Source organism: Lissotriton vulgaris, unplaced genomic scaffold (assembly GCF_964263255.1).
Source record: "Lissotriton vulgaris unplaced genomic scaffold, aLisVul1.2 SCAFFOLD_3405, whole genome shotgun sequence".
Classification (NCBI taxonomy): domain Eukaryota; kingdom Metazoa; phylum Chordata; class Amphibia; order Caudata; family Salamandridae; genus Lissotriton; species Lissotriton vulgaris.
In genome coordinates this window covers 29,108-56,179 of record NW_028245907.1, presented here as the reverse complement: position 1 = coordinate 56,179, position 27,072 = coordinate 29,108, and the positions used below count along the sequence as shown (strand labels likewise).

The following is a 27,072-nucleotide window of genomic DNA, read 5'->3' as shown; positions in this document are numbered from 1 at the left end:
CCCGCTCCCCCCTTCTTCACTGGCCTCCGCGCTCCGCCCCGCCTGGACCCCCTCTTCCGGGTCCCCTACCTACGCTCCCTGCCCAGGGCCGCCATGAGCCTAGAGCCACCCCTGAGCACCAGTATAAGTATACAGTACGTACATGCACCCTTAGCTTTAATTATGTCAAAGTTGACTGTGTCATTGAAATCTTTGTTGGCCTTTCCGCTTAGCCCACTGCAATACTACAGAGCACAGTAGCAATGGCCGTTGTAGGCATGGTCTCACACATTACACGGATATTAATGCAAACTCACTGGTTGATGTTGAAACAATGCATTGAGGTGAAGATCCTGTGTTCTGCAGACGTGCGGGTATGATTCAGTCCTCAATTACTTTTGAATAATAACATCCAAGCCTTCATCCAAGGATAAGAACCATGAATGTCATTTGGAGGTCGCAGCACATGCCCTTTGTGATCCTCAGCATCAGCAGTGGCAAACTCAGTGCCAGGAACAGAAGCAGCTCGTACTTATTGACGTAGGTGGGGGCTTCACTCTCCTGGTTATACTAGTAGTGAATAATATTACATTGCTCGCTGTTAGTTTAATAAAAAATGGAGTACAAATAGCTGGAATACGACTATCCCTGGCAGCTGAGGTAAGTAATAACAATTGCTTTAAATTGCATGTATGTTGTGTACATGCTTGAAGTTTTGAGTGTGTTTATGTAAGCGAGTGTGTGTAGGTGTGAATGTGTGTGCATGTATAGGCAAGTGTGTACGTGTGAATCTGTGTGTATTTGTAAGCCCGTGGCATAACAAAACTTGAGGGGCCCCCTGTGCACTGACCCCCCCACCCCCTTTCCTGGCCCACCGCCTAGCACTTTTGATGAGTGGGCCCCCTAGAGCTCGGGGGCTTATGTTACTGGTGTAAGCAGGCATATGTGTAAGTATGAGTTTGTGAAAGAGAAGGTCAAAGGGCATGTTAAGTCAATTTCGCTATCCCAGGCATTTTGGTGAATTGACTTCCATTCTAAGAACTACAATCAATTAACTACACATTTAGGCAAGACCGCCATAATGATTTTACTTCAGTAAGTCCAAAGCACTGGCTTCCTCAGTCTGTGCTGTACTGAGCTGTGTTGTAATCAAAAAGAGAGAGGAGAACTAGAGAGGCTAGTCAGTTTCCCCAGTTTATATGTTAGCAATCAATGAGAACTAGCTCTGGTTTAAATTGTTCTGAGCTGTAACAGCCTTACTACCGAATTATGCTTAACTTCAGGATAAAAATAAAGACATGGTTCTCGTACTGCGTTCAAGACACTCTCCCTAAGTGAGAGGAAAATATCGGGTGATCGATCACCATATAGAATATAAAACGATAGAAACATGAATTTAAAGTGTAATAACTATTATAGAAAGGTGCCGAAAAAAACATTCCACTGATATTTCGTTCAAGTCTAGAGATAATTCCATTGGTTTCTGAGCCGAGGAAGACGGACAGGGTTAATTTGCACATCCTGATCAAATTCGGCCTTACCAAACATCTACTACGAATCCCCTCAAGGGAAGACATGTACTTGCAGAAACTGCCAGCCTGCCTCTTATATTTGCAATGCATAAATAATGTATGCTAACGCATGTATAATATATGTGGGACTCTAGCACTTTCTTCGACCTGGCTATCAAAGAGCAAACATTGTGTAGCTGTACAGCGGGACATTTTGTTAGAGATGGTAACATGGGACGTTATGGGCTAAATGAAACTCAAAAAGGGAACATGAACTTTCCATTAATTTTATATTTTGATTTCTCATAGTGGCTTCCGTAATGTATAAGGCTCTGGTAGAAATATGTGCTGGATCCGATTATACTGTAAAATAATGATATTCCACATTAATTCTTTTTAAATTTGAAGCATAACAAAAGAAGAGGTATGCATTAAAATGACATTATACAACAACCCGAGGGAAATTAGAGTTCTTGGTTGATATGGTCAAGGCTATGAAGTGCCTCATAAAGAATGCATACAGAGCAAATAATTCTTCAACAATTCAAAAGCGCTTTAGGCTTTTCAAGGAGCATGGAAAGCGCTAGAAAATACATATACGAAAACAGATAAATCTAAGGTTTACGAAAGATGCTAGCTATCACAGGGTATTGAGTAATCAGAAAATAGGACAAGCATAGCATTCACAACCCCATTATGAAAAGATGTTGCGATACCATCAGTACATAGTGAGATGTACAGTGTTTAATCAATATTGCACAAAGTGCACTTTGTTAAATATTTAGAAGCCATAGTAAAAATGAGCCCCGAGAAATGCAGATCCACTCCCATAAATGCTTATTTGGAGAGATACATGTGCACATGATTAACACGAGAACAACAAATTCAAACTGGGTCTAACAAATCTTGAGGCAAATGTACAGTCCAAGTATAAGCACATTTGTTTCTTCAACTGTACAGTTTTTTCAGACTTCCACAAATACGTATTTCTTCAAACATACATTCCAAGGAACATTTGTTTGCGTTTCTATTGTACCTGCACAAGATCATATTCAAAGGAGTCAAACATGGATGAAGCCAAGAAATCATCAAAGAAGACATTTTGTTTACGGAAAATTATTAAACATGATTATGGAAATAAAGCACATTGAGACTGGACAACTCTACTGTGGGCGGTGTATTATGGGCCTAATTAGGACCTCGGTGGTTCGATGGACTGCCAATGGCATGGCAGCAGTGCGGACACTGCGGCACCGACGGTCCTGCCTCCCTATTACAAGCTGGCTGTCGGACCGCCGCAACCGCCAGGGATCTATGATCCATGGCGGTTTTGCAGGGGTCTTGAGGCCGCAATATGCTTGGTGGTCCGGGTACGGCACCTCCAAGCATATTACGGGTCTCCTCTTCGCCGCGGTTTGAATGGCGGTGAGCCCACCATGAAAACTGTGGTGGAGAGGAGACAAAGGGGACCCTACAGGGCCCTCTGTTACCTCAGGGCCATGGGGTGCATGCAGGGGAGACACATGTTGTGCCCTCCTGTGAGTATGCACCCCAGTTCCCACACAGCATGGCCTGCATCAGACCATGCCGTGCAGGAACTGCCTTTGATGCTCCCAATGCGGTGTCCTTTTCATTGGAACCGCCAGAAAAACACCCGCCAGAGGCTAAAAAAAGTCATAATCTGCCGGGCAGTGTCAGTATGGCTGTGGCCCTCTTAGAGAAGGGTGGTGGTGTGGCAGCTCTGCTCCAAGACTGCCAAAGTTGTAATTAGACCCTAAGTAGCTATCATTCACTTTCAAAAACAAAAATGATATTTGATACCAACAGCGTTTTTAATGCGAGTTAGGTTACAAATGGCACAAGGTGCAATATTAAAAACATATTGTGCAACAGTTAGTGTGAGAGGTGGCACACCAAACTGCAGGGAGGCAGAGGCGAAACTTTGGTCACTAAAATTTTCCTACTGCCAGCCATAGGTTTATTTTTGCTTTTTTAGCTAAAGAGGCCTCCAGCGCCGTGGCGGGTGTCGCCTTGGTGAAGAGAAAGTAGTCACAGGCACAAACAGCAATAATAAGGAGCGTGAGTCATCATAAGAAAAACAAAAACGTCTGCACATGATGCCATGGGAGTTTACTCTCAGCAAATCCAGGACATTTCTCAAATTTCCGGTTTGGGTTGCCAGGAGACATATGATCAACCCAGACTGCAAAAAGGTCACCTGAAACATCATTGAAGGTATTGTCCTAAATAATCAAGCCTTTCACTGCCACTTCCGACAGAAGAGCAGGTGGAAGCACCACCGTTTAGATAACCTGTAGTCGGTAGACAGGATTAAGGCTTTAGAAGAGCTATGGTCTCTTAAAGAAAGCTATTATGCTTGACCATGAAAAGGTGGAGCAATAGTTATTTTTGATTGCCAGCATATGCCACAAAATGAAAAAAAGAAAATATGCTGCTTCCTATGCTTGCAATAAAAATGGACATAAATAAACACTAATGCAGCTGTTTTAGTTGTAATGTTCTGAAAAGTAAGCTTTAATTTGTCCTATGCACCAAATAAAGCACGACATAGCTAAGGATTGAAAAAAAAGCCAGCCAGCTACAATACTAGATTGTCACTTAAAAACTATAACAACAACTTTAAAAACAAAAATCAACAAATCACCATCTAACCTGGCATCAAATTGTAAGCAAAATAGATTTGACGTCTTTAAAGTTAGTATGAAAATAAAATAAAAACTCACAGTTTAAACTATCTTTGTCACTGAAGAGTAAGGAACTATTTTTAGCCGTACGTGAACAATGTGTGCATGTTTTGGGAGTTACTCAAGTGAAAGTACCCTATGAGAAAAGTGGGCTGACCAATTGCCACTTGCTGTTTGTTGTAGTGGGTAGAAGAAAAATGTGAATGACAGTGTAACAGACCATATGATGAAGCCCACTGACCAAAAGTCTCTCTGTGTATGTATATTATATCTGAATTGGTTTTTTTTAAAAAACACAGTCTGGTTAGGCAACGTATTTTATCTCAAATGCTACATCTAAAGTTAAGACACCTTAACTTGTATTTCAGACATAGCTGTCTCAAAGGTCAGGCGTAAAAATGTACTTTAACTTGTATTTCAGACATTTCTGAGACATGAAATTGATTCACAAAGGCCTTTATGAATACATTAAATAATACTGTGGAAATACTATTTCGTCTTCTGTGCTTCTGAAGTGTCTACAGAGAATGCTGAAGTGTCTACAGAGAATTCTGAAGTGTCTACAGAGAATTCAAAACGTGACTGCTTCCAAAGTGCTTATCCGGTTCTTCCTGTTTGAAAGCAGTTCACTGCCTGACTTTCTCCAAATTAATTATTTTTAAAGCTATGTGCTTGGACTTCGGAGCCTACAATCATTTTAGACCCTCCTATTTGCAAAACAAGTTGCAGAATTACCTTCCGAGTCTTGACTTTCTGTCCAAGAAACATTGATTTTTTAAGTACCTAGGGTCCATCTGGCCAGCACGGGTGCTCGGGTGTTTTCTGTGGTTGCTGCTAAAACTTCTACCAATTCAGAAAAGTATGAAAAACTTGGCCTTTCTCTAACTCATTGCATCTGTTGTTTTCAGATGCAATTAATTGCAGTCTTTAGTGCCAGGGTACCTTCCAGGTATCAGTGCTCAATAAGGTTTTTTTTTTACCTTCTTGTCCCTTCAACTGTAGGTTTATGGGGAATTTCTGTGGGCAGGATGATGTGGTTGGCAGCCAATGGGCAGCCAGGTTCCCTCAACCTGATGACCACTTCCTACGAAGTAATGTATCTGGGAATCCCATGATGCATCATCCTGCCCACTTCCAATATGGCAAGTCATCTCTCATGGCGTATGGATCTTCCAAGCCCAACCCGGAGGTGTGGCTACTAAGGGGGGCTACACACCCTGGAAAATTGGCTTGGCAACTGTTGACTCAGGTCCCAGGTGCCAGCCGTCTGCCTGAACAATGGAGCAGCCTCACTCCAAAGTGTAACCCATTTGCCCTTCAAAGGCAGCTGCTCCTTTGAAGCTCGACTTTTGGACCAACACCTGTGTGGCTTCCTGCAGGAGGGAGGTAACACTTCCTTCCACAGCAAGCAGCTAATGTATCCTTTCCTGGGAGTCCTTAGCATGTCTCCCCAGAAAGGCAGATAGCTGTTTCCGCTACAGGACCCCATGTGCAGCCAGTATGGGCACAGGGAACTAGAGGCAACAAAATTACAACTTTGCTAAAACTGCATATTGCAACTTGTTACAGTAATTTAGACCTGAAAATGAAGTTGAGCGTAATGTAAAGAGTTGTTTGATACCTTCGATGACCCACTTTTGCTATACCATACCACAGCTAAGGGGTCAGCGTGTAACTCTGCTCTTACCAATTGGGCGATCTAACTTTTCTACAGTAAAAATTATAGCTCTGTGCTTTAACTGTTAAAACAAAGTTGCATGTTCTGCCAGTAGAATACGTTAAATCCTGCTCTAGAAGTCGATTGGCCTGTCACAGGGGCTACATATACCAGGGAAAGTCTGGCTTTGCAATTACTTTAAATGGCAAAGTCAGACTAGCAGTTAAACTGCTCTTCCATCCTGCAAATGGTGGGATAGGAGTGGAATTTTTCTTGTGACCAACACAGGGTGGCAGAACCAGAGTTCCATTCCTCTGGGGTACCCTCTAACATGAATGCTCTGGGTACCATTTACCAGGGACTTGCAGGTAAGCTAGCTCTACCAATTGGGTAAAAGCCAATTCGAAATATCAGTTTAAGGGCAAGGGCACAGGCAATGAGGACTGGTTATCAGGTCTACGTGCATTCTCACAGTCGAAGAACCATCAGCATCAGTCTAAAAGCTTTGGGGTGACCATACAAAAAGGAGCATTTCCTTCCTGAGGACATGAAAGAGCTTAAATACAATCATCAAAACACAGCAATTCTGAACACAGTCCATGAAAATATGTTTTGTCTGTCAAAGACAGAGGCTAATGTGGTTTCTGAGCTGTGTCAAGGGTGGAAAGTACACTGAAGTGCTACATTTATGCTTAACATGCAACCATATCTGCAATGACATGACGTCACAGCTAATACATCACAAAGTCGCACTCAGCGAATCAGGACGCTTAGATCAGTTTTAGTCTTTTCTGATCTGAGGAACAATTAATGGGTATATGAAATATGGAATGAATATTCTGAATTGTATATACCAAGCATCTGCTAAATCTTGAGCAAATTATTAAATGAAAACAGTGTACTTTTAGCAAATCAAAGAAATCCATTAACTCTTCAAGTCTTCACTCTGGAATCTTCACAGGGTTGTTATCACCAACTCTGTAATAATTATGCACTGATAAGATGTGACAATTTTGGTGTAATTTTTTCTGAAAGAGAACTTAATAAATATTATAATTTGATGCATCATGCTGGGTAAATTCTGATGCAGTTGTTACATAAAGATGGATAGCAAAGTTGTTGCTCTTTAAAAGAGCTTAACGGTAAAATCCGAAACCGATTTTTTTTTTAAATGGTCAGCAAAAGCAGCAACTACTAAAAACATTTCCCACAAACCTCTTTCACGGTGCTGCTTGCTTCATCTGCATTAAATGTAGCCTATAACGAAAAGATAAAGCAGAGTGTCAGCATTATATCAGACCTGGGTTCTGAATCATTAATCATTGTTTTATAAAATGGCATATTAACATTCTCACAACACTTCGTGTCGCTTCAAAATTATACAGACCAATTTCGCCACCTCCTGTTTCCCTATTCGACAGTTTTATGTGCAAATTACCAGACTTCCCATTGCATGATGGCAAACGGTTGGTACCACCAATAAATATGAGAAGGAAAGAAAAAGGACCTTACTATTCCACGAAACACTGTGAGATGGAGTATGTATGCAGTCAATAAACAGCGATCTAAGAGTCGTTTATCACAAGCAAAAATAAACTCATAAAGTAAAAGGAGAGTGAAAAAGGACCGGAGTTAATAGAAGTTTCACTATTATTTGAAGACTGAAAAAGGGTGCACGTGATGGGTACATTGTTTTACCACAACCAACTAACTTCAATGATATAATGGTATATCAAGTCAAGTCAAAAAGCTTTATTTCGATAAAATTTCATTATCATAAAAGCAAGTTTAAAAAGAATTGGCAGTTAATAAAATTAATAAGACATATCCAGTTAATAGCAACAAATATGACATTTGCTAGAACTAACATAATTTAAGAAAAAAATTAACAACGTTTTTAAGCTTTCTGGCTCGAATAGCCCAAGCCCAGAATAGAAATTTGGCTAAGGCACAGACATAGGGTACATGACTGTCCGAAACAAGTATCCTGATTGCCACATCGTGGCTCCTGGTTCCCAGTTGCCGGCACAGATTCTTCAGCCAAACCCTTCTTGGATTGGCATATTCACTACAGACAAATAGGAAGTGAGCCAATGTCTCTGGATGGGCTAGGCATGAAGGACACAGGTCGGTTTTGTAAGGACAGGAATTCCATGTTTTGGTAAAAGTGTTCAATGGCAAGGTACCCGTTCTGAATTTAAAATACAAAGACCGGGCAAACGGTTTCCCGATTATATCTAAATAGGGTTCTCGCATGGGAATGTCTTTAAACTTCATATATATTTCAAGAGAGGCGGTAAAAAATGTAAAAATTGTGAAAGGCTGACATTTGCTACTGATTTTTCATAGATGAAAGAGAATAGTGGAAAATGTCAACAAAGAATAAAAAAATTGCAAATATAGCTAGAGGCAATAGAGTAATCCAAACTAGATTATATGCGAGAATATTCATAATAAAAATAACGACGGACATAAATATTGTGGCCTAAACATAACTTATAAAAAATATTACACTATTGGGTGTAGATTTTCTACTTCTAAGTATAAAGGGCCAAAAGTTCGCAAACACTATTTAAGATTAAAAAATGTGGCCCGGCATGAATTAGTCCACATATTCTGGTTCCATACAGTCACTGAACAGGTTATAGTTGCTGAAGAAGATGCTCTTCAGTCCTAAATCTCCAGTGTCATCATCATAGGCTTAGCAGCTACTCTGATTCAGAGTAGCTGCTAAGCCTATGATGATGACACTGGAGATTTAGGAGGGGGTGAGGGGCTGGACTAGTCTGAGCAGAAGAAAGGGTGGAATACTATATCCTGGGCTGTGGAGCTTGAAGGAGATATTGGGCATTTGGAGGGATAGTGTGCAGGCCCATGCTGGTCTTTGGAAGACAGTGTTGCCTCTGTTTTGTTGCATTGGCCTGCGTGCTAGATGCAGCATTGAAGAGGCACCAGGGCATCAATAATGTGTGTTGAGATGGGGCAGAACCAAATTTCAGTGATGAAGATGGCATCAAATCAGTGATCAAAGGGCGCCGGGACGCCCCTTAGCTGGGGCAGCTGTGCGCTCAAAAAATTCTAATAACATAACATAACATAACCTACAATGAGCTATTGATATGTCTGCTGCACACAGCAGTGCAGAATGCGTTTTGAACAGAATGAGCGGTAATTTGGAACGACCTCCCTCAACACATCAGAGCCTCCTCCTCACTTACTGAGTTCCGCAAGAAGCTGAACACCTGGCTCTTCATATAAGCACATTGGGACCACACTTCTGCACACCTTGCCCAAGCGCCAGGATACCGTCTAGGACGATTAGTGCCCTATTTAAATAAACATAAACTTAACATAACATAACAATGAGTGACTAGTGGGTTTGTTTTGTATTATTGTTTTGTGGGCGTGGGTGCCAGACTGTGGAGTCGGTGTCAGTTTAAGATGTATAATTGAGAGATGGGCGGGATGTTGATAGGAGTGCCTATAGGAGGGCATATGTTGAGTGAGCATAAAAAAGTTGAAAGTTGGGGCATTTTCCTAAACAAATCTCACCTTTGGCCCTTACTAAACATAACAGGAGTTTTTGAATGCAAGACAAAAACATGAATACGGTTTTGTCTGCAAAGACACAGGTTTGACAAGTGACTGAATCTGCATCAGCGCTACATGTGGTTGAATTGCACAAGTGTGACTCTGTCCCACCTAAATGTCCTTTCAAAGGCCGGCCTGACACGAAGGTATTCATTTTCAAGTAATCACAAAGGATCCATTTTATTTCAGCACATCTGGACATATAAAGGCAAAGGCCTTGGAAGTGCTGTCTCTTCTCGAGCCATTTAGTTTTGAAAAAGGCACATCTCTGACGCCTTAAATGTATGTAAACTCAATGGAGTGAGGACCATGGATAGGCACCTTAAGTATCATTCACTGGATATTAGTCTCACACACTGACAAAGCAAGTGTATTTGAAATATTAAGGGTCTGATTTCTATTTGCCATGTTCTTTTTTGGGTTGCACTGCACTACAGCGCAATTGCATTGCAACGGTTTTAGCAAGGCACTCCCAGTTTGCGCTTGATCATTTGTTCAGGAAAAAAGGAGTGTCTGGTCTGCACAAATTATTTGACAGAATGAGAACAATACGTGGCGTTTCCCGGTTTTGTGATATTGCATGGGAAGAGGTTTGGCAGATAAGACATTTATATTGCACACACAATCAAATAACCCCGCAGCAATTGAGAGACTAAGCTTGCATGAATCAAAAACACATAGGCATAGGGAGATGAACACAGTTATTCTGAGCATTAAAAAAAGCCAAATCACCACCTTTCATAGTCCACACACAAACATGATAGCAAATACAAAAAAGGTCACCCATTAAATAAATTAGACATAATCAGTGGTAGGGGGCTCCTCTGCTAAGGCAGGGAACATCGTCCCACTGCTCTTGGAGCAGTGTAAAATAACAATTTAAACGACAATAACAGAAGGAATTATCATTGTGTGCACTTAGCATGTTCTCCACCGGGCTGTAATGAACATACTGGCTGGAGTACACGTACAGGGTGTCAGTCCACGTCTGAGCGCTGAACCACGGAGCTCAGACCAGTCAAGATGCTGCTGTCATGGTGACAGCAGCGTGGTGATTGGATTAGGGGAGCCTGGGTGCTGCCGGGAGCGAGGAGAAGAGCGAGGACGATAAAGAGGCTGCGGCTGATGACCAGCAACAAGCAGGTAAGTCTTCTTTTTGTTTTTCTAAATCCTCCTCTCCCCGCCACAGTTTCGCTACCAGCCACCACTGGGAACGATAGGAACACAATCATAGGGGCTGTTATGGTTTATAATTATCTTTGTCTGCCATCTTAGAGTTGAAAAATTATAAGTAAAAAGCTTACATTTGTGAAGTCATAATTAAGTGACATCCTTTAACATGTTCAGGAACTAGGAGGATGGAGTACTCAATCAGGCGGCAGACTGAGCAAAAGATGTGTGCTTTTATATTGCGTCAGAATTTTTGTAAGTCGTTTGAAGTTTCAAAGGAAGACACTTATCTTTGCATTATGGAGACGAGCAAACATATTTTAAGCTATATAGCTTGCTTCATTCTATTTATTGCTTTTGCACCCTTTCAGACAAAATTATCTTAACTTTTTATCTAGAGATTTCTTGAACTTGACTCTTTTTTACAAGTGAAGTGTGATTTTTATATCTCACCTTGATATAAAACAATATACTCCCAGCTCCTGGAAGACAGGTAACCAAGAGCATTGTTCTTTGGCATTGTATTGGAGAAAAAGATCTCATCCAGGGACTGAAGTGAAGATGGTGTGAATAGTGAAACCTGGGATCAGATCTGAACATTCTTGACTGACCAAATTATGCGATAATCAGTTTCCTGAAGAAGCACTTTAAATGTGATTTCACTGTAATGCCAGTAAACTGAAGATCTGACGATCTCAGGTTTAGAGGGACAGTGCTGCTAAGGCTGCAGTGCAGTGGTGCATATTTATGTGCTGAGTGCCTACTTTTAGGGAAGCTTGCAGATTGAAGTTCCAGAAGCCACCCCTCTCCAGGATGTCCTGCTCCAAATGCAAGGGGAATTCACAATGTCTTCTGTCACCTGGTCTTGCAGCATGTCCAATGTTGTGCAGCATAGGTTAAAAAAATGACAAAAAAGCCTATGATGTGGCCGCCCATGTCATTTTCTAGGCGTGTGCACCAAGGATACACACGTCTACAATATGATGCAAGCTCTTTTTTTTCTTTTTGTTTCCCAATCTGAATTGGATCAGTAAACAAAAATAAAACAATTGTAGTGCAAGTGGGGGGAAGCAATGCTGGTTGGGACAATTAACATGGCAGGGGAGCTGAAATCCTGAAGGACAGGGGTGGGGAAGCAACAGGAGGGCATGGGAAGCAACACAGTGGGAGAAACATGAAATCAACACAGGGGTAGGTATGTGAACTGACACTTGGGAAGAAATCAAGAGACTACAGGGTGGCATTTCAGAGACAGTAAAGCAATGGTGGGTCAGAGCAGGGTGTGTTAAAAAATACCTATAACATTTGGGTTTCAGCAGATAGAAGACCAGTGTTGCCAGACACTACTTGGATGGCCCTGCACACACTGGAAGGTATGCAATGGTTAGGATGTTTAGGCAGAATTAATTCAATCCCAGATTCAGAGTTTTAGCTGCAGAGCTATGCCATAGATCTGTTATATGTCAGTAGATGAATGTAGTAAGGAGTACCCCTGTAACATTTAGCCATATTGGAAGACCAGGAGGCCCCTTTAACACAGTTTTATTGATAAGCCTGTTTGCAACAGGCTGAGATACATCCTGGTTATAGTGTGCATTTGTTCCCGATGGGGTGGAAGCCTTCCCTACGCAGTAAGATGATAGTCTCACTGTAGCTAAGCTTCAGTTATGTGAGCTCATTCTGCTTTTTAGATTCCCAGTTTCTCTGGATTCAGACTGAGGGACTCATTTCAATAAAAGGTCCTTAGAATGCTGTGTGTGGCTCTTCAGGTGGAACAGAGATTACACTGTAGCTATCGACCTGAGACTTTGGGGATGGTGGAGCAATTAACAAAACCTTGAAGTGTCGATTGGCCAAAGCTCATACATCCACTTCAAAATGGCCAAATGCTTTACTATTGGTTTTCATGAGTCTTCGAAGCACCCCTGACAGGAGAACAGGATTATCACCTCATGAAAACCTCATGGGTCATGCTATGAGACTGCCTGCTGTACCTGCAAATTCGCTTGTAAACATCACAGGTGACATGATACTTGATTACTAATGTGGTGCATTCTGTTTCTCTGCACACACACAACAATGAGAAAGGAGGCGCAGAGGAGAAAATATTTTAAAACCTGTGAGGGTGGACTCCCCAATCAATTAACAAAAACACAATAGAGCCCTTGGGTCTAAACAAGTAACAAGGGGAAGAGTAAACACATCCAGGTGGTGACTCTTATACTCCTACGGTAGTCCCTTCATTAGGACAAAATCCCTGGTATAGTCTACTGATAGTTTCTCTTTTCTTTTCAAACAAATGATTATGTGCAAGTAGAAGTCAAGAAAATTATTGCATTATTTCAACTGTGTATTTTCAGAGCGGTGCCCCGTCCCTGAGCTGAATGCCAGGTTAAGGTATGGATATTTATCCGTAAACTACGGACAAGATACACACAAATATACATATGTTTTTCAATTAAAACTGATTGATATAGTTGACATGTATTGTTTAACATGTGGGAGCATAATTAGACTTCTTTACAATCTTAAAACAAGAAGCATAGTAATATTTAGAATATAAATCTATGGTCTAATTTTTTTTTTAACACACTACATTCAATTTATTTGTGATTGTGTTTTCACATGGGTACGACCAGTGAATCGTCCAATAAGAATAATGATCACTGGTTTTATATATTTTTTTCTTCACTTTGGTTCACACCATCATTATAATAACTGTGGACAAGATATGACAGTCAGCAGCAGCACATATAGGTCCTGACCAAAGCCGCAACACCTTCATCAAGGGTCATTAGGCTGAAACATGTAGACCTCTCCTTTTGTAGTCACCAACTCCCAGGTAGAACTTATTCCTGCTAGTGCTCTGTTTTTGACCCTGGCCCCTTGGCGTGTTATTAAGGGCAGATTACATACCTGGTAGCCAGTTTTAAATTCACTTTCTTCACAATTATTTCTCTTTGCGCTGCACCCTCACTCACCCTCACACAACTGAGTTTAGTACTTCGCATTGTGTATTTAGTGTATCCTGCAACTAGGAATAAAACATCCCTGAGCTCCTCCCTCTCGGAGAGGGGGTTGTAGCCCATGGCAGGACTAGGTTTTCCAGTCACAAGGAGAATGCCAATGATGAAGCATGCCACCTATGGTGGGTGAGGGATTTTGTCCTAATAAAGGGACTCCCCAGGAGTGTAAGAGACACTACTTGGATGTGTTTACTCTTCCCCTTGTTACTTGCTTAGACCTAAGGGGCTCAATTGTGTTTTTGCATTCTGTTTCTCACCAGGCTGGAGCTTTCACTGCTGGTCCACTTCAGGTGCACTGTCACAACCTCAACCAAGGTGACTGGGTTCTGGTGAAGAAACATGTTAACATCTTGCCTGGAGCCAAGGTGGATAGGCCCCTACCAGGTCATCCTGATCACAAACATTGTGGTCAAATGTGTTGGGATACAAAATTGGGTGTATGCCTTGCACGCTTCAGAGAGTAATGTGCCCATTCCAAGAAGTAGTGTTTTATGAGCCAAATCCGAGATCCCCTGTATCTGTATGTCCAGCAAGACGAAAGAGGCTGAATTACAATAGAATCTCTAATCGAAAAAACTGAATCTAGTGGAAGAAGCAAAGATGAAGAAGCTCAACAGACACCAAGGAGATCCAAGAGAGCAAGAGTATCTTGTTGTACGTATTCTGCACCTGAAAGGGCTTACTATGGTGCGAATGTACAGAATGTGATAGGTCAACAACCTAATGAACTCAAATCCAGTTCATTTGAGCTCCATAATATGCCACACTGAGAAACAGCATTGATTAAATAGGGAGAGGGAGCGGCGTATTCGGGGGGAGTAAAAGGCGGTGGAGGCGGGAAAAAAAAAAAAAAGAATAGGATTTCGGTAACAAAACTTACAATCAAAGAACTTGACAAGCACTTCTTAGTGAACTTAAAAAACAAATCAATTGAGACGACACAAGATACACCGTGTTTAAAACTATGAAATCAAAGACTGAAATAACAAACTGACAATAGACAATTAACAAAAATAAAGAAAAAGAACTAAGCTGAATTCTCTACAGCCAAGGTTGCAGTAGAAGAGTAGGGATAACACATTTAGAAGAAGATGGAGTAGGGCTAGGAATAAATATCTTATAAAGATTTCTGTATATAGCTGAATTAAATAACTTCAAATGATCGATCAAGGAGTTTGCATGTTTGTACAAATAGAATTAAACTCAGCTCAATAAATCTGTATGATGCTATTATTCTACATAAGGTCTGACTATAGACAAACATGTGTATCCTTACCACAGCTAAGTGTAGAACAGTAATTATATTAGCTATTATAATCAGGGCCGGCTTTAGCGCTGATGGCGCCCTGTGCGACAATGTTTGTTGGCGACCCCCACTCCCTCACTACTACCCTTTAACAGTGCCCCCTAAAGTCTCCAAAACCATTCTCTCTCAGATGTATTTAATTAGTTATATAGCGCCACATATACCAGTGTAGGGTGGCAGAGCACTTTACATCACACAGATATTACACAGAAACATTTAATCATTTGTGTGTAAATCAGTGTATAGGACATGTTACATAAGCCAGAAGACTACAAGGCGAGTCACATGTCATCCATACTGGTAGACAGTATAGTTTAAGATTGCTTGGTCTGGAGAAGCACAGACTCAGAATTTAAAACATAAATTCAGGGTTGGGGGTAACATTTAATAATTAGGATTTTTTTACTGAAATTAACCCTTTTTTAAACATTAGAATAATGAAAGACGGAGGAAAACATCATAATGCTCTAATCTACACCTGGCAGTTTGCATGCAGCTCTTGGAAGACGGTTATTAGCTCACTATTCCATGTTAGGATTTCAACATCTATACTGCTAGTAACCAAAGGATCTCTCTGACAAAAGCACTGAGCTATTTAAACTATATACACTTTGTGATCTGCATGGTAGACATTCTTTGCAGCAGGCACATTACCCTCTGTGCTACCATAAAATAAGTTAAAACTTGCACTTGACCAAACTCCTTCTCTCTCCAGAAAGAACAATAATCACTGGAGTTATCTTGACATTTTTATTGTTGTAGGGAAAGTGCAGAGGCCAGCAATGCAGCAGCAGGTGCTTTTAAAACCACAAAATACTTTCCAACAGGCGCCCGATTGAGGAGTCAGCACCCGTTGCGGTGGCACTGGTCGCACCGCCCTAGAGCCGGCCCTGATTATAATCCTTTTAGTTGGAATTAATGTTTCACCAGAAATAGAAATACTTAGATCTGCACCTGCACCTACAACACCTGCTCACACAAAGATGGGTCAAAATTAAAGGATTAATTAGTAGATTATTTAAATTAGGAGTTTTCAATATATGTTTATTCTAGATTAGTTCAAACGTACACTCAAGCTCTAGATACTAAGGACTGCTACGTCTGTACACATTTACCTTCTTAAGCTGCAGAAGAAGTGACATCCCTTCATATTACATTATCACATGCAATTACTTGTAGTATTTTGCATAGTTTATTTTATATACAGGAGCGTTTTGAATATTATTTTTCCACTTATGATATGAACCTTTCTAAAGTTCCTCTTCAGAAAAGAATGTCTCCTCACCCACAAGCAATTTATATGGAAATTCCATGGCATTTATTTAGATCACACATGAATATAGACACTGTTAAGACATACAAACAGAACCTAACCTTTTTAATGAGACCATAAGAAAAGACATTCATCTTAACATTAGAATAGCTTACATTTTCCAACTTTTAATTTAGATAGAAGACAAAAAGGGAGATTTTGTGTTTACAAAAGGAGAAACCAGGTCAGAAACAGACATATTGGGCTTAGCAATTGTGATCATACTTTTGAAGTTTTGAGAGGACCTGTCCAAATTTTAACAGGGGAGGAGGCAGCTATTCCTGGAGTTCATTTTGCGCATGAACAGGATGCCTATTTCGAGCTGCCAGCTGATTTTGAGGATGTTTGGTATTTAACTTTCAGTTTCGTAAGTTGCATCATGTAAGTAGCATAGACGCTTTAAAAATGACAACGCCCCATAGACAGACACATAGCACGAATGATGGGACACAATTAGTGAGAGATTTTTTTTATCAATAATACCACCTGTGGGAGTAGTCGTAAATGATGAGAAAATTAGAAAGTTATCAACACTAGTAGATAAAATTAGCTACTAGTACATCTGGTGCCTTATTAGCAGTTAACACAAAATTAGTGGCTAGTAGATGAATGGTTTTGCAAGATAGATTAGCTTTAAATCAATATTTTATTAGCAGAGAAAGGCAGAGTCTGCAAGATGCTGAAAGCTCAACACTGCTGCTCATATATACCCGACAAGTGTAGGAAGATAGAATAATTTGCAAAGAACAGTTCTGATCTGAAACCTTAAATAGAAACATTAAAAACCACTAGTGCACTACGGAGTTCAGGCAAAGGAGCATCTATCATTGGCAATTGGTTAGCAACAGTAAGAGGAGGACATTTTAGGGTCATATTGAGACCTGCACTAATCATTCCTATTAGCTTGATATGCCTATACACTTTATACAAAGGATTCAGATGCTATTTAACAAAGAAAAATAATAAAGGAATGGAAAAATTAGAGAAGAATTAGAAATGGAAGGGAGAAAGAACAAAGAATATTAGAAAGCTATAGAAAATTGAAATCAATGAAAAATAAAAATATCAACATGTTTCTACAACGGAAGCCTACTGCTAGATAATGAATCGACCCTTGTTTTATATTAGACAACCGATAGAAAGGTTCTCGCTGGGAAGAGAAAAAATGACAAAAGAATGATTCATGGGAAGAAGTGTCTGGACCTCAAGAATTCAATGTTGTAACTTTTCAAGGACTAATATCTGAAAGCCTATTAAGTTCTGATGAGAAAATGGGGAGTTTGCTGATATTCTATTAGAGGATGAAGAAGACAAAAGAAAATAATGTTTCAACATAGATTTTGTGTGTTTATGTAGGTGCATGTTCCTAGAGTTGGGTGGATTCCTTCCCAGACACTCTGGTCGGAGACTAGCCTATGAGTTTCCAGAATTCTCTACAAGTGAGGTAATTTAGCCTAATTCTATATAACTGCTAAAGTAGGATTGTGAACAATGTCCAGTCTGAGATGTGAAGGCTTTATGCTTGTGCAGATTGATTTCTCTCTCATCAGGTTCCTGAATTAACACCTTATCCTCTCATTGTACCAGCTTTTTTAGAATAAGGAGTTTCCTTTATGGAACACACTTGTTGTATTATTAATATATTGACTGTGATTCTAACAAATATTTGGTTCTAATTTATATTCAAACCCAGATTAATGAAGTATATGAATGTTTAATGCTGAAAGATTAATGCCTGATGAACAGATGAAAGATTAAAAAATAAAACCCTTTAACTCACACTAACTCTCTTTATTGACTGAATTTAAAGTCTTTAATGATTCCTCAATTCTCTTTGTTGCCAAACAAAAGTCCATAATACCCGTGGCAGGATTTTTTAATATTCCATCCGAAGATTAATCTATAGAAAACCTGCTTCCTCTAAGTCAAACAGGTTACTGGTCCATGCTGCACTCTAAAATGCGTAACACTCACTTATAACAGGGGCACAATGGATTCTGATCCACATTTCAATAAATGACCCAGTTGCAGCAGCAGAGTAAGACCCTGTATATTTGAGGCTGCCATATAATTGCCTGCTTATTACACTTTTAGCATTCTATCGTGTCATCCTAAGACCTTGACAGGTGGTTAGGTCTGTCCTGCCCTTCAAGAAGCTGCATTGCGATAATAAAAATGCACCTTTTTCGCACAGCACATGTGGCTGGAGCATGGTTGCAAGGTCTCGTTCAACAACAGGTTAAAAACAGGTTTCTAAATGAAAAAAAGGGAAAACACACTATGGCTGTGAATTGCTCGCAGTATAATTTATGGACTAACCACACTGACAGACACTCATCATGCAGATATTAATTTGCTCCTAAGGGGAAGGTGAAGTGCTACAATCAATTATACAGCAGCCATATTCACAGACCAACTTAGGTAAGAAATGAGACATTCACATACAATTGTTCAACCTATAGGACATAAAAGTGATTTTAGGAGGTAGTTTGATGCTGTCATCACTAAAATAGTGACATGGGCTGTGGTATGCTGCAAAGTAGATTGAAATATGAAAAAGCAGTGTGAGAAAACCAACTACGATTCAGTGTGATAAAACTAGACTATCAGAGAAAATGATTAATAAAATATAATAAATGCCTACGTGGATTCTGGTTAGCAAAAGGGCGTATAACATCTTCTACCCAAATATTAGTGAATCTTATCACTAAACATTATCAAATATTCCCAACTCCCTTGGTAAAATAGGTTGCAAAAGTTTCCAATATCTCCCTTAGGTAGGATATATTAACCTCAAACCTTCCTAAAATCATAAAATATTTTGAAAATTATAGATATTTTCTTTGACGAATATGAAATGAAAATCATGTATACCACTTTCCACATCGGTGTACCTGAAGTCAAACTATCAAACATGTGATGTCTGACAAATCAGGCACCCAGAAATTATATACCTACACCCAGTGGTTAATGTAAACCATTGATTGCAAGTGGAGGGCACAACGCTCGTTTTTGGGAACTGAAATGTAACTTATTTTTCAATATCAGGCTTTAACTCACAGCAAGTGATAGAAAGGTAGAAACAAGCATTTACAATGCAATGGTCTCGGCATTCTTAAAGTTAGAGCTATTGGCATTGCGCATGACATTATTTTTATTTATGTTTTTGTGTTTAAAACATAAATAAATGGCATTGTCATTTACAATGCCAATAGCAGGGCAGGAGAGCAAGCACAACGAACGAGGGGGTAGGACAGCAAGCACAAGCAACGAGGGGGGCAGGAGAGCAAGCACAACCAACGAGGGGGGGCAAGAGAGCAAGCACAACCAACGAGGGGGGGCAGGAGAGCAAGCACAAGCAACGAGGGGCAGGAGAGCAAGCACAACCAACGGGGGGCAGGAGAGCAAGCACAACCAACGGGGGGCAGGAGAGCAAGCACAACGAGGGGGGCAGGGGCAGGAGAGCAAGCACAAGCAACGAGGGGCAGGAGAGCAAGCACAAGCAACGAGAGGGGGAGAGCAAGCACAACCAACGACGGGGGGAGAGCAAGCACAACCAACGACGGGGGGAGAGCAAGAGAGCAAGCACAACCAACGAGGGGGGGCAGGGGCAGGAGAGCAAGCATAAGCAACGAGGGGCAGGGGCAGGAGAGCAAGCACAAGCAACAAGGGGCAGGGCACTATCAAAATGTAACTCTCCAATGGCTATAAAAGAAAGCGCTGATGAAATTCACACCCTCCCATATTATGGCAAACTCTCTTCCGTTTAAAAAGAGCAGAATATAGCAATCTGTATTACGCATATTGAGACAAAATCTGCACCTCACAAATGAAAGCTCTGTAAGCAGGGCTTTAAGTGGGCCGGGTCTCAAGGGGTCTGAGCACCAGCAGTTTTTTTCTGGGGGCCTCGAAACGGGTCTCTATCGGGCTCTGTTTTGAGCCCTGACACAGGCAGCCCGTTTTTTTTCACGGACTGCAATGACCGCTGTTTGCTGTCACTGCAGTCCGGAAAAAAGTGCCATGGCGCAAAACAAAGCCTGATAGAGACCCGTTTCGAGACAGCAAGCACATGATGGGCTCTGCTCACACTTTACTACTTCTCAGTAGTAGAGAAGTTACAGCATGATGTCATGCCAGGGGAGCGTTGTGGGGGAAGGGAAATCCTTTAAGAGTCATTTTCTTTCTGGATTTCCCTCCTCTTTCTGAAACTCAGGAGCAGCAACATTGTGGTAGGGTCATCATGGATTTAATTGGAAGCGTTGTCAATATTATATAAAAGTTATAGTTGCAGCTTATTTATCTTCTGCAAGTAATAACCATTGACAAAGCCAATATTACTTACTTATTGTAGGTATGATGTTACTTGAATCAAATATCTGGATGCAATGACGGAAACAGCAAATTACAAGTCGGGCGGCACACTATGCTAAGCACAGATTTTTTGCGTAAGTGATTTAAAGCCACGCCCCTAATTAGTGGCCACGCCCCTTTGAGAGACCCCCCAGTTTTTTCATCCCACTTAAAGCCCTGTCTGTAAGTGAAAGCACCCTATGTTCTAAAATTGAACTTGCTTGCGCAACTTTGCACATCACACACTGTTTACATTGTCGGCAGTGGGCGTGAGATGGTGTAAACACGCAAAGAAAACAAGGGCATAATATCAGCTGTTGCACTGCCAGCACAATCTATGTTGGGCAGTAGTTGGTATCAGCCTGCAGCCACGCTCTGCACTTTTCATGGCCCCTAGAGAGTACAATACATAGGGCCTGTGCAATGAGTAAACAACACCCACTCCCACCCCCCTTCCAGAAAGGTGCCACGGAGGGGTTATCTGTTAGCAAAACAGATGCATTTCACACAAAAACCCGTGCCCTCGCTCTCTCGCCCCACACATGGCATCGAGATAACTATGGCACGTGATGGGTTTAGCTACAGTCTAGATTTCCTACAACCGCATCCCAGAAATTTCGGAGCAAGCTAGCATACCGCGTGACGCCTTCATAAGTGCATTACAGATTCAAATCCCTTTCAAGAAGCAGGGCACACAAAAGGCTGACAGCTCTTAACTGAAAGGGAAAGGCTTTGCCTGCAGTATTTCCCAGGTAGCCTTTCCAGTAGAGGTTCATGAAACTACATTTTCATTTTGAAATATTTATGATTTCTCAGAGATTACTCTATGAAAGAAATAGGCCTGGAAGCAGGAACACAAAAGAGAAACACATTGATGTTTAAACAACTAAAAGCAAGTGTAAGGGGTGGCGCAACCCACATATCGGCACAGAAGATGAGGAATGAGAAACAGGCTCTGGAGAAAACATGGTTTATTTCCCCTTCACCTTGCAGATTCTGGACTCGGATGTCGCTTATCTGTCCAATCAGCTCCTCCCGCTGGAACCAGTCCTGTTCGTGCCCGGCCATGGGGGCTATTTAGGGTGAAATGATAAATGCTAGAAACACACACCAAACGGTTCAAAGAGAGCGTGGCGGCGGAGGGGTCCTGTTCCTGTGCCAAGGGGGAAGGAGGGCGGAGGGTAGCAGCTTCCCAGCTCAGGGAGCAGAGAGGGAGGGGGAAGGCCGGGGGGGGGGGGGGAGCAACACCACACTTCAAAGAGAACCAGTGGGGGGCGGCACTAGAATGCCGGGATCACACCTGGTGTGCCCGAGGAGCTGGGATGAGTTATGGGTAATCCTGCCCAGGATCACACATGGTCCCGTCGAGGACCTGGTGGGGGGTTTCGGCCAGTCTGTCCGAGATCACACGTACTCCGCTAGAAGCGGGGGGAGAGATGCCGGTGGGTAATGGAGTCCCAGCGATAAAGGTGCTGAGACTCCAGCTGGGGGGTGTGGGACAATTGATACTGCCCTGGATCACACTGTGTGCCAGGGAGGCGCTGGGACCCCAGCGGGGAGTTAAAGCGTAGAGTTCTGCCCTGGATCACACCGTGTTCCAGGGAGGCGCTGGGACTCCAGCAGGGAGTTAAAGCGGCGGTGAGTACTGCCCTGGATCACACCGTGTGCCAGGAAGGCGCTGGGACTCAGGCAGACTACCGTGGATCACACTGTGTGCCAGGGAGGCGCCAGGTTTCAGCCTGGTCATTGACCTGTAGTTGGTTATGTGGCGGCGGATGACGAGGGTTACATTTGGAGTCTGTCACGATCCCCTTTGGAGGATCCCTTTGCACAAGATCACATCATGGAAGGATGCTGTGCTGCGAACACCGCTGTACCGGTGAAATCTGATTGGAACCGGCAGCAGTAGCACCAGCAGGACCTGAAGGTGTTAATTGGGGAGCAGCGACCGTAGGAGCGGGCAGTAGTGCCAGCAGAGGGCTGGAAGGGTCTGAGCAGGCACCCCTGGTGAGATGATCCGAGGGTGCGGACACTACATGTAGGACTGGTGCACTTGGCGCATGACTAAGTATGTTGATCCCTGTGACGAACTACGTTTCCATTCACGCCAATGTCTATATTACACTACATGTCCCAGCGCGCTATGATTCGACAAACCCCCTATCTATCCCTTTTTGGGTGATGTCGTTTTTCTTTGTTACATGGCGCTTTGAAACAGACGTGGCGGTATAAAACTACAACCCCCTTTTCTTCCTCATTTCCGGTACAGTGTGCGTCCTGATCCCGTAGAGGTGACCTGGGCCAGTGTGGAGGTTGCAGCCGCCGAGTGAATAGACTTCTCGCCTGCTCCGTGACTACTTTCTCACCATGGTCGGTGGGCGTTCCTCTGTAATTTTCGGACATTTAGGCGTAATCACGGACAGTGGGCGGGCGGGCGGGAGGGAGCACGGACAGTGGGCGGGCGGGAGGGAGGAGGCATGGACAGTGGGCGGGCGGGAGGGAGAAGGCAACTACTTCCTCACCATGGTCGGTGGGCGTTCCTCTGTAATTTTCGGACATTTAGGCGTAATCACTGACAGTGGGCGGGCGGGCGGGAGGGAGCACGGACAGTGGGTGGGCGGGAGGGAGAAGGCACGGACAACGAGACGGCGAGAGGGAGGGTGTGGGGGGCGGGACTTGAAAAAAGACATGGAAACGCCCCCGAATCGCGTCGTGACGGGGAAAAAGTAATTGACAACCCTCTCTTCCAATGGCTAGCCTCCATTTATGGAGCTAGCCAATTGAAGAAGGGGTGGGTTCAAGTCCCCAGTACTGTGCTAACATAAGATCTCGGCTCCACCCCCCCACTGCTTCGCAGCGGGACGGTAGCCTCGACCTAAAAAACAGAAAAGAGGAAGCAAATCTCGGAACATAGTGAAACGATAGACGTGGGCGAGCCAACAAATTAAGTGAGACGAGGGTCTGGCTTGCCTCTTGGAGCCCGTGCCTGAAGCCGAGCCCTGAAAATAATTGCCATGTAAATCATATAGCAAACATCACGCAAACTATGCTGAAGTCTTGTCAAAATTCAAAAATGTGTATTTCTTTAACAAGTGGAAACTTCGACATTATTGTGTCAAATTATAGCACGGCACTGAGAAGTACTTACTCAAAGTGACAGTTTTCAAACATGAATTTAGAACGATTCCTCCACCCACTGCCACCCTGATGAGAGTGCCAATAGTGAGCTAAGTGGCAAGGTGCTTTCATATGTGATAATAAAGAAAAAGAAAAATCGGTGAAATAAAGTATTAGCCTAAGATCTCACAGTTTTGTTAAGCGGGAAAGCAGCGATTAATTCAAGTTTTTTTACTTCACTTTGTATAAATCAGCCACTAGATGGGTATTTTTTCACCTTAAATGTTAATGCTTTTTTGACCTCTTGTGCATGAAGGTAGAGTGAGTAAGGCAGGCAGAAGCCACATGAAAGCTCGGCTCGTTTCGAACTCGAGGTTGCAACAAGACTTCAAGATGAGCCAGAGTCAAGCTTCAGGATCGAGCTTTCCATGGCCCACCGACACCTATGACAAGCAAGGACAGTAGGGATGTAAAATGGGAGAGCACGATTGAGATAAAGAAACAGGGAGTAAAAAGAAGTAGAAGAAAAAAGGGAAAGAAAGAAACCAGTGACAAAGAGAAAACAAGGATGAAAATGGACCAGAAAGAATGAGATAAAGAAACAGTAAGTATAATGTGGCAGAAGAATAAAGGAAGCGGTGGAATGAAGAATAAGGCAAAGTCCAGTATTAAGCAGCACAGGTGTAGGTTGTGAAGAAGCTCTGCCTGCACCTGCTTCAATATGTCACATAACGTGATAATAATACGTGGCTACAGTCCGAGATGCTCTCCAGATTTGAGAAGAGCTGCTAAACCAGTTTCCAGATAATATGTTCATGGTTTTGCAAACTTGACGTTTTAAAATAAATAGTTGGCCCACTGCAGCTAAATACAGAATGTTGTATTGTATAAGCAATGACAAGTAAGGTCAAACAGAAATGACAGATTTAACAACATTTGCTTAGGAAAGCAATAACGGACAGCAGCATTACTCAGCTAGCACGAATAATGCATGAAACATTTAGCTGTCAACAGCAAAACAGAAAATGGCGCATTGAATGTTTTTTTTATATTGTAATGGTGAGATGCCACTAAAAGGTGCCGAGTAAAATAGTTATTTGGGGCAGTTTGTAGCAGTTCAGACGCTTGGGGCGGAGGAGAGGGGGTGTTTTATTAGATGTTTCTGTTATAAAAACATTTTGCGGAGCAATAAATGAGCGGTTAAAATCTAGGAACCCCTTGTTAAATTTTTTATATTCTGTGGTTTAGCTAAAAAATGTAAAGGGGTAGAGAGAAATATGTGATGCTGCACTGCAACAGTAAGAAGGCCAGAAACTTAGATACATATTTTTAAGAAATGTTGTTCTCACTCAAGTGTCTAACATCAAAGAGTTGATGCAAACCCACGACCGAAGTGAAAAACAAAAGGCAAACGCAAAGAGGCACAAAAGTGAAGGTGGGCAAGCAAACAAATTATCAGGGAGAGTCGAGGCATGCACCAGGAGAGCCATAAAAATGTTTGACTTTTAAGTTACCGTCATGTACAAACATGATCAAGTTGCTTCAGAATTTAAAAAGTGTATTTATTTAATAGCATTTTACCCTAGTACATCAGTTTAGATCACTGGATTGAGAGGCCTTCATTAAAAGCCATAGTTTTCAAACATGAACTCAGAAACATTCATGCCCCCTGCCGTGACTACAATGCCAATATTGAACTAAGAAAAAAGTCAGTTGGCATGTGGGCACTATATGTGGCTTAGTTTCTTATTATACGCGGAGCAACATTACAGTCTATTAAATCAAGTGCAATATGTTTTTGAACAGTGCACACCCTGAACTGATGTATTTCAAGCTGTAGTCATATGTAATAATGAAGGAAAAGGAGGCACACTGAAATAAAATATTTCCCCAGGATCAGACAATTTGTTCTACCAGGAAAGCCGTGATTGATGCCAGGTTTTTTGGTTTCACATTATACAGTTCATCCAGTGATGACCTCGCTTTTTTTTCCTTTTTTGCATTGCGGCCGCAAATCTGCACCTGTGCGGCCGTTTTGAAAAGTGGGCCCCCAGCCGTCATCAGCACACGCCGACTGTGATGCATGACGGCTGGGGGGCGTCACCAGCATGGAAGGGGTTAATTCTATGTGCACGAGCTTACAACATGGGTGGCGGGCAGAACCCACATGAAATCATGGCACGTTTTGAGCTCCAAAGTCCAAGAGGACTTTGAGCTGAGCCAAAGCTAGGCTTTTGGCTGAAGTCTTCATTGGCTCCCCAACTCTACACAGAAGGATGAGACAGTAAACGGGAGTTCCAGTACAAAGGAAAAAAATTATAGGCACTGAAAAGATACATTGAGTAAAAGAGCACATATGCAGGAGCAGGAGACTAATGGGCAAGAAAAGCCAGTCTTTAGAACTATGTCGAAATTCTTTCTGCTGCAAGACACGGTTTTGCTTTTCCTGCTCTTGGAATTAAGGCGAAGAGGAAGCACGTAGGAAACACAAAATAAAGCAACCCATCATAATCATCCAAAAACGGACCCACAAACCTGCAAGATCTCCAGTATTTTCCCATAACTATCATGTGTGCCTTTTCACAAGCATTTGAGTGCACAATAAGTTATATTAATAGTGTGATATGATTAACTTCAGCTAAATGGCATGGAAACAAACAAGCATTTGCAATGCAATAGGTCTCGCATTTTTTAGAGTTGGGTATATTGGAGTTGTAAACCTTTTTTACTTATGTGTTTTGTAGTGGATGGATGTGATGGCAATTGGGTGTTTTACGATTAATCTAAAAGGAAGCGTGTTGACTGTAGGTTCTGGTGTATGAGGCTTACTGGGATACAGTTCAAAGAAATACTGGATTTCTTTTAGTAAATGGATAATAGGCACTTATTAAGGGCACAACAAGAATGCTTTATTATATGCAGGGAAATGCTCGGTATGGATATATTGAATCCAAGAGAATAGGAGTCACCTGATGATTGTATTTGTGGGTATTTAATAACGTTAAGCAGTATGATGGTGGAATTTGACTATGCTTTTAACACCACAGTGAGTGGCTGCTATGAATTTTATGGGATTACCACCATGAACCCACAACGAGCAGAATAAAAGATAACATTTGCTGTATGTAACTGGTAGGTCTGTGCACAAACCAATGAAACATAGCCTGAGGTTCTAATGATGGGACGAGCATGGAGGCAGATCCCTGGGTGCAGAGACAGACTGGGGATGCACTGGACCCATAGGCATGGGGAGCAGAGACACAGTGAGACAATGTGACACAGGATTACAGGTTATGAAGGCAGCGATCCCATGCAGTGGACACATACTGGGGGCACAGAGAGGAACCA

At 42.1% G+C, this 27,072-nt stretch overlaps 1 protein-coding gene across 1 annotated transcript in view; it reads right to left on the bottom strand.

The window, feature by feature from the left end:
- Positions 1–27,072, bottom strand: part of DYNLT3 (dynein light chain Tctex-type 3) — a 126,060-nt gene that overhangs the window by 87,991 nt on the left and 10,997 nt on the right. The window contains exon 2 of the mRNA XM_086949186.1: positions 7,068–7,109. Coding sequence (XP_086805312.1) covers positions 7,068–7,109 — 42 coding nt within the window. The remainder of the gene's footprint in view (positions 1–7,067; positions 7,110–27,072) is intronic.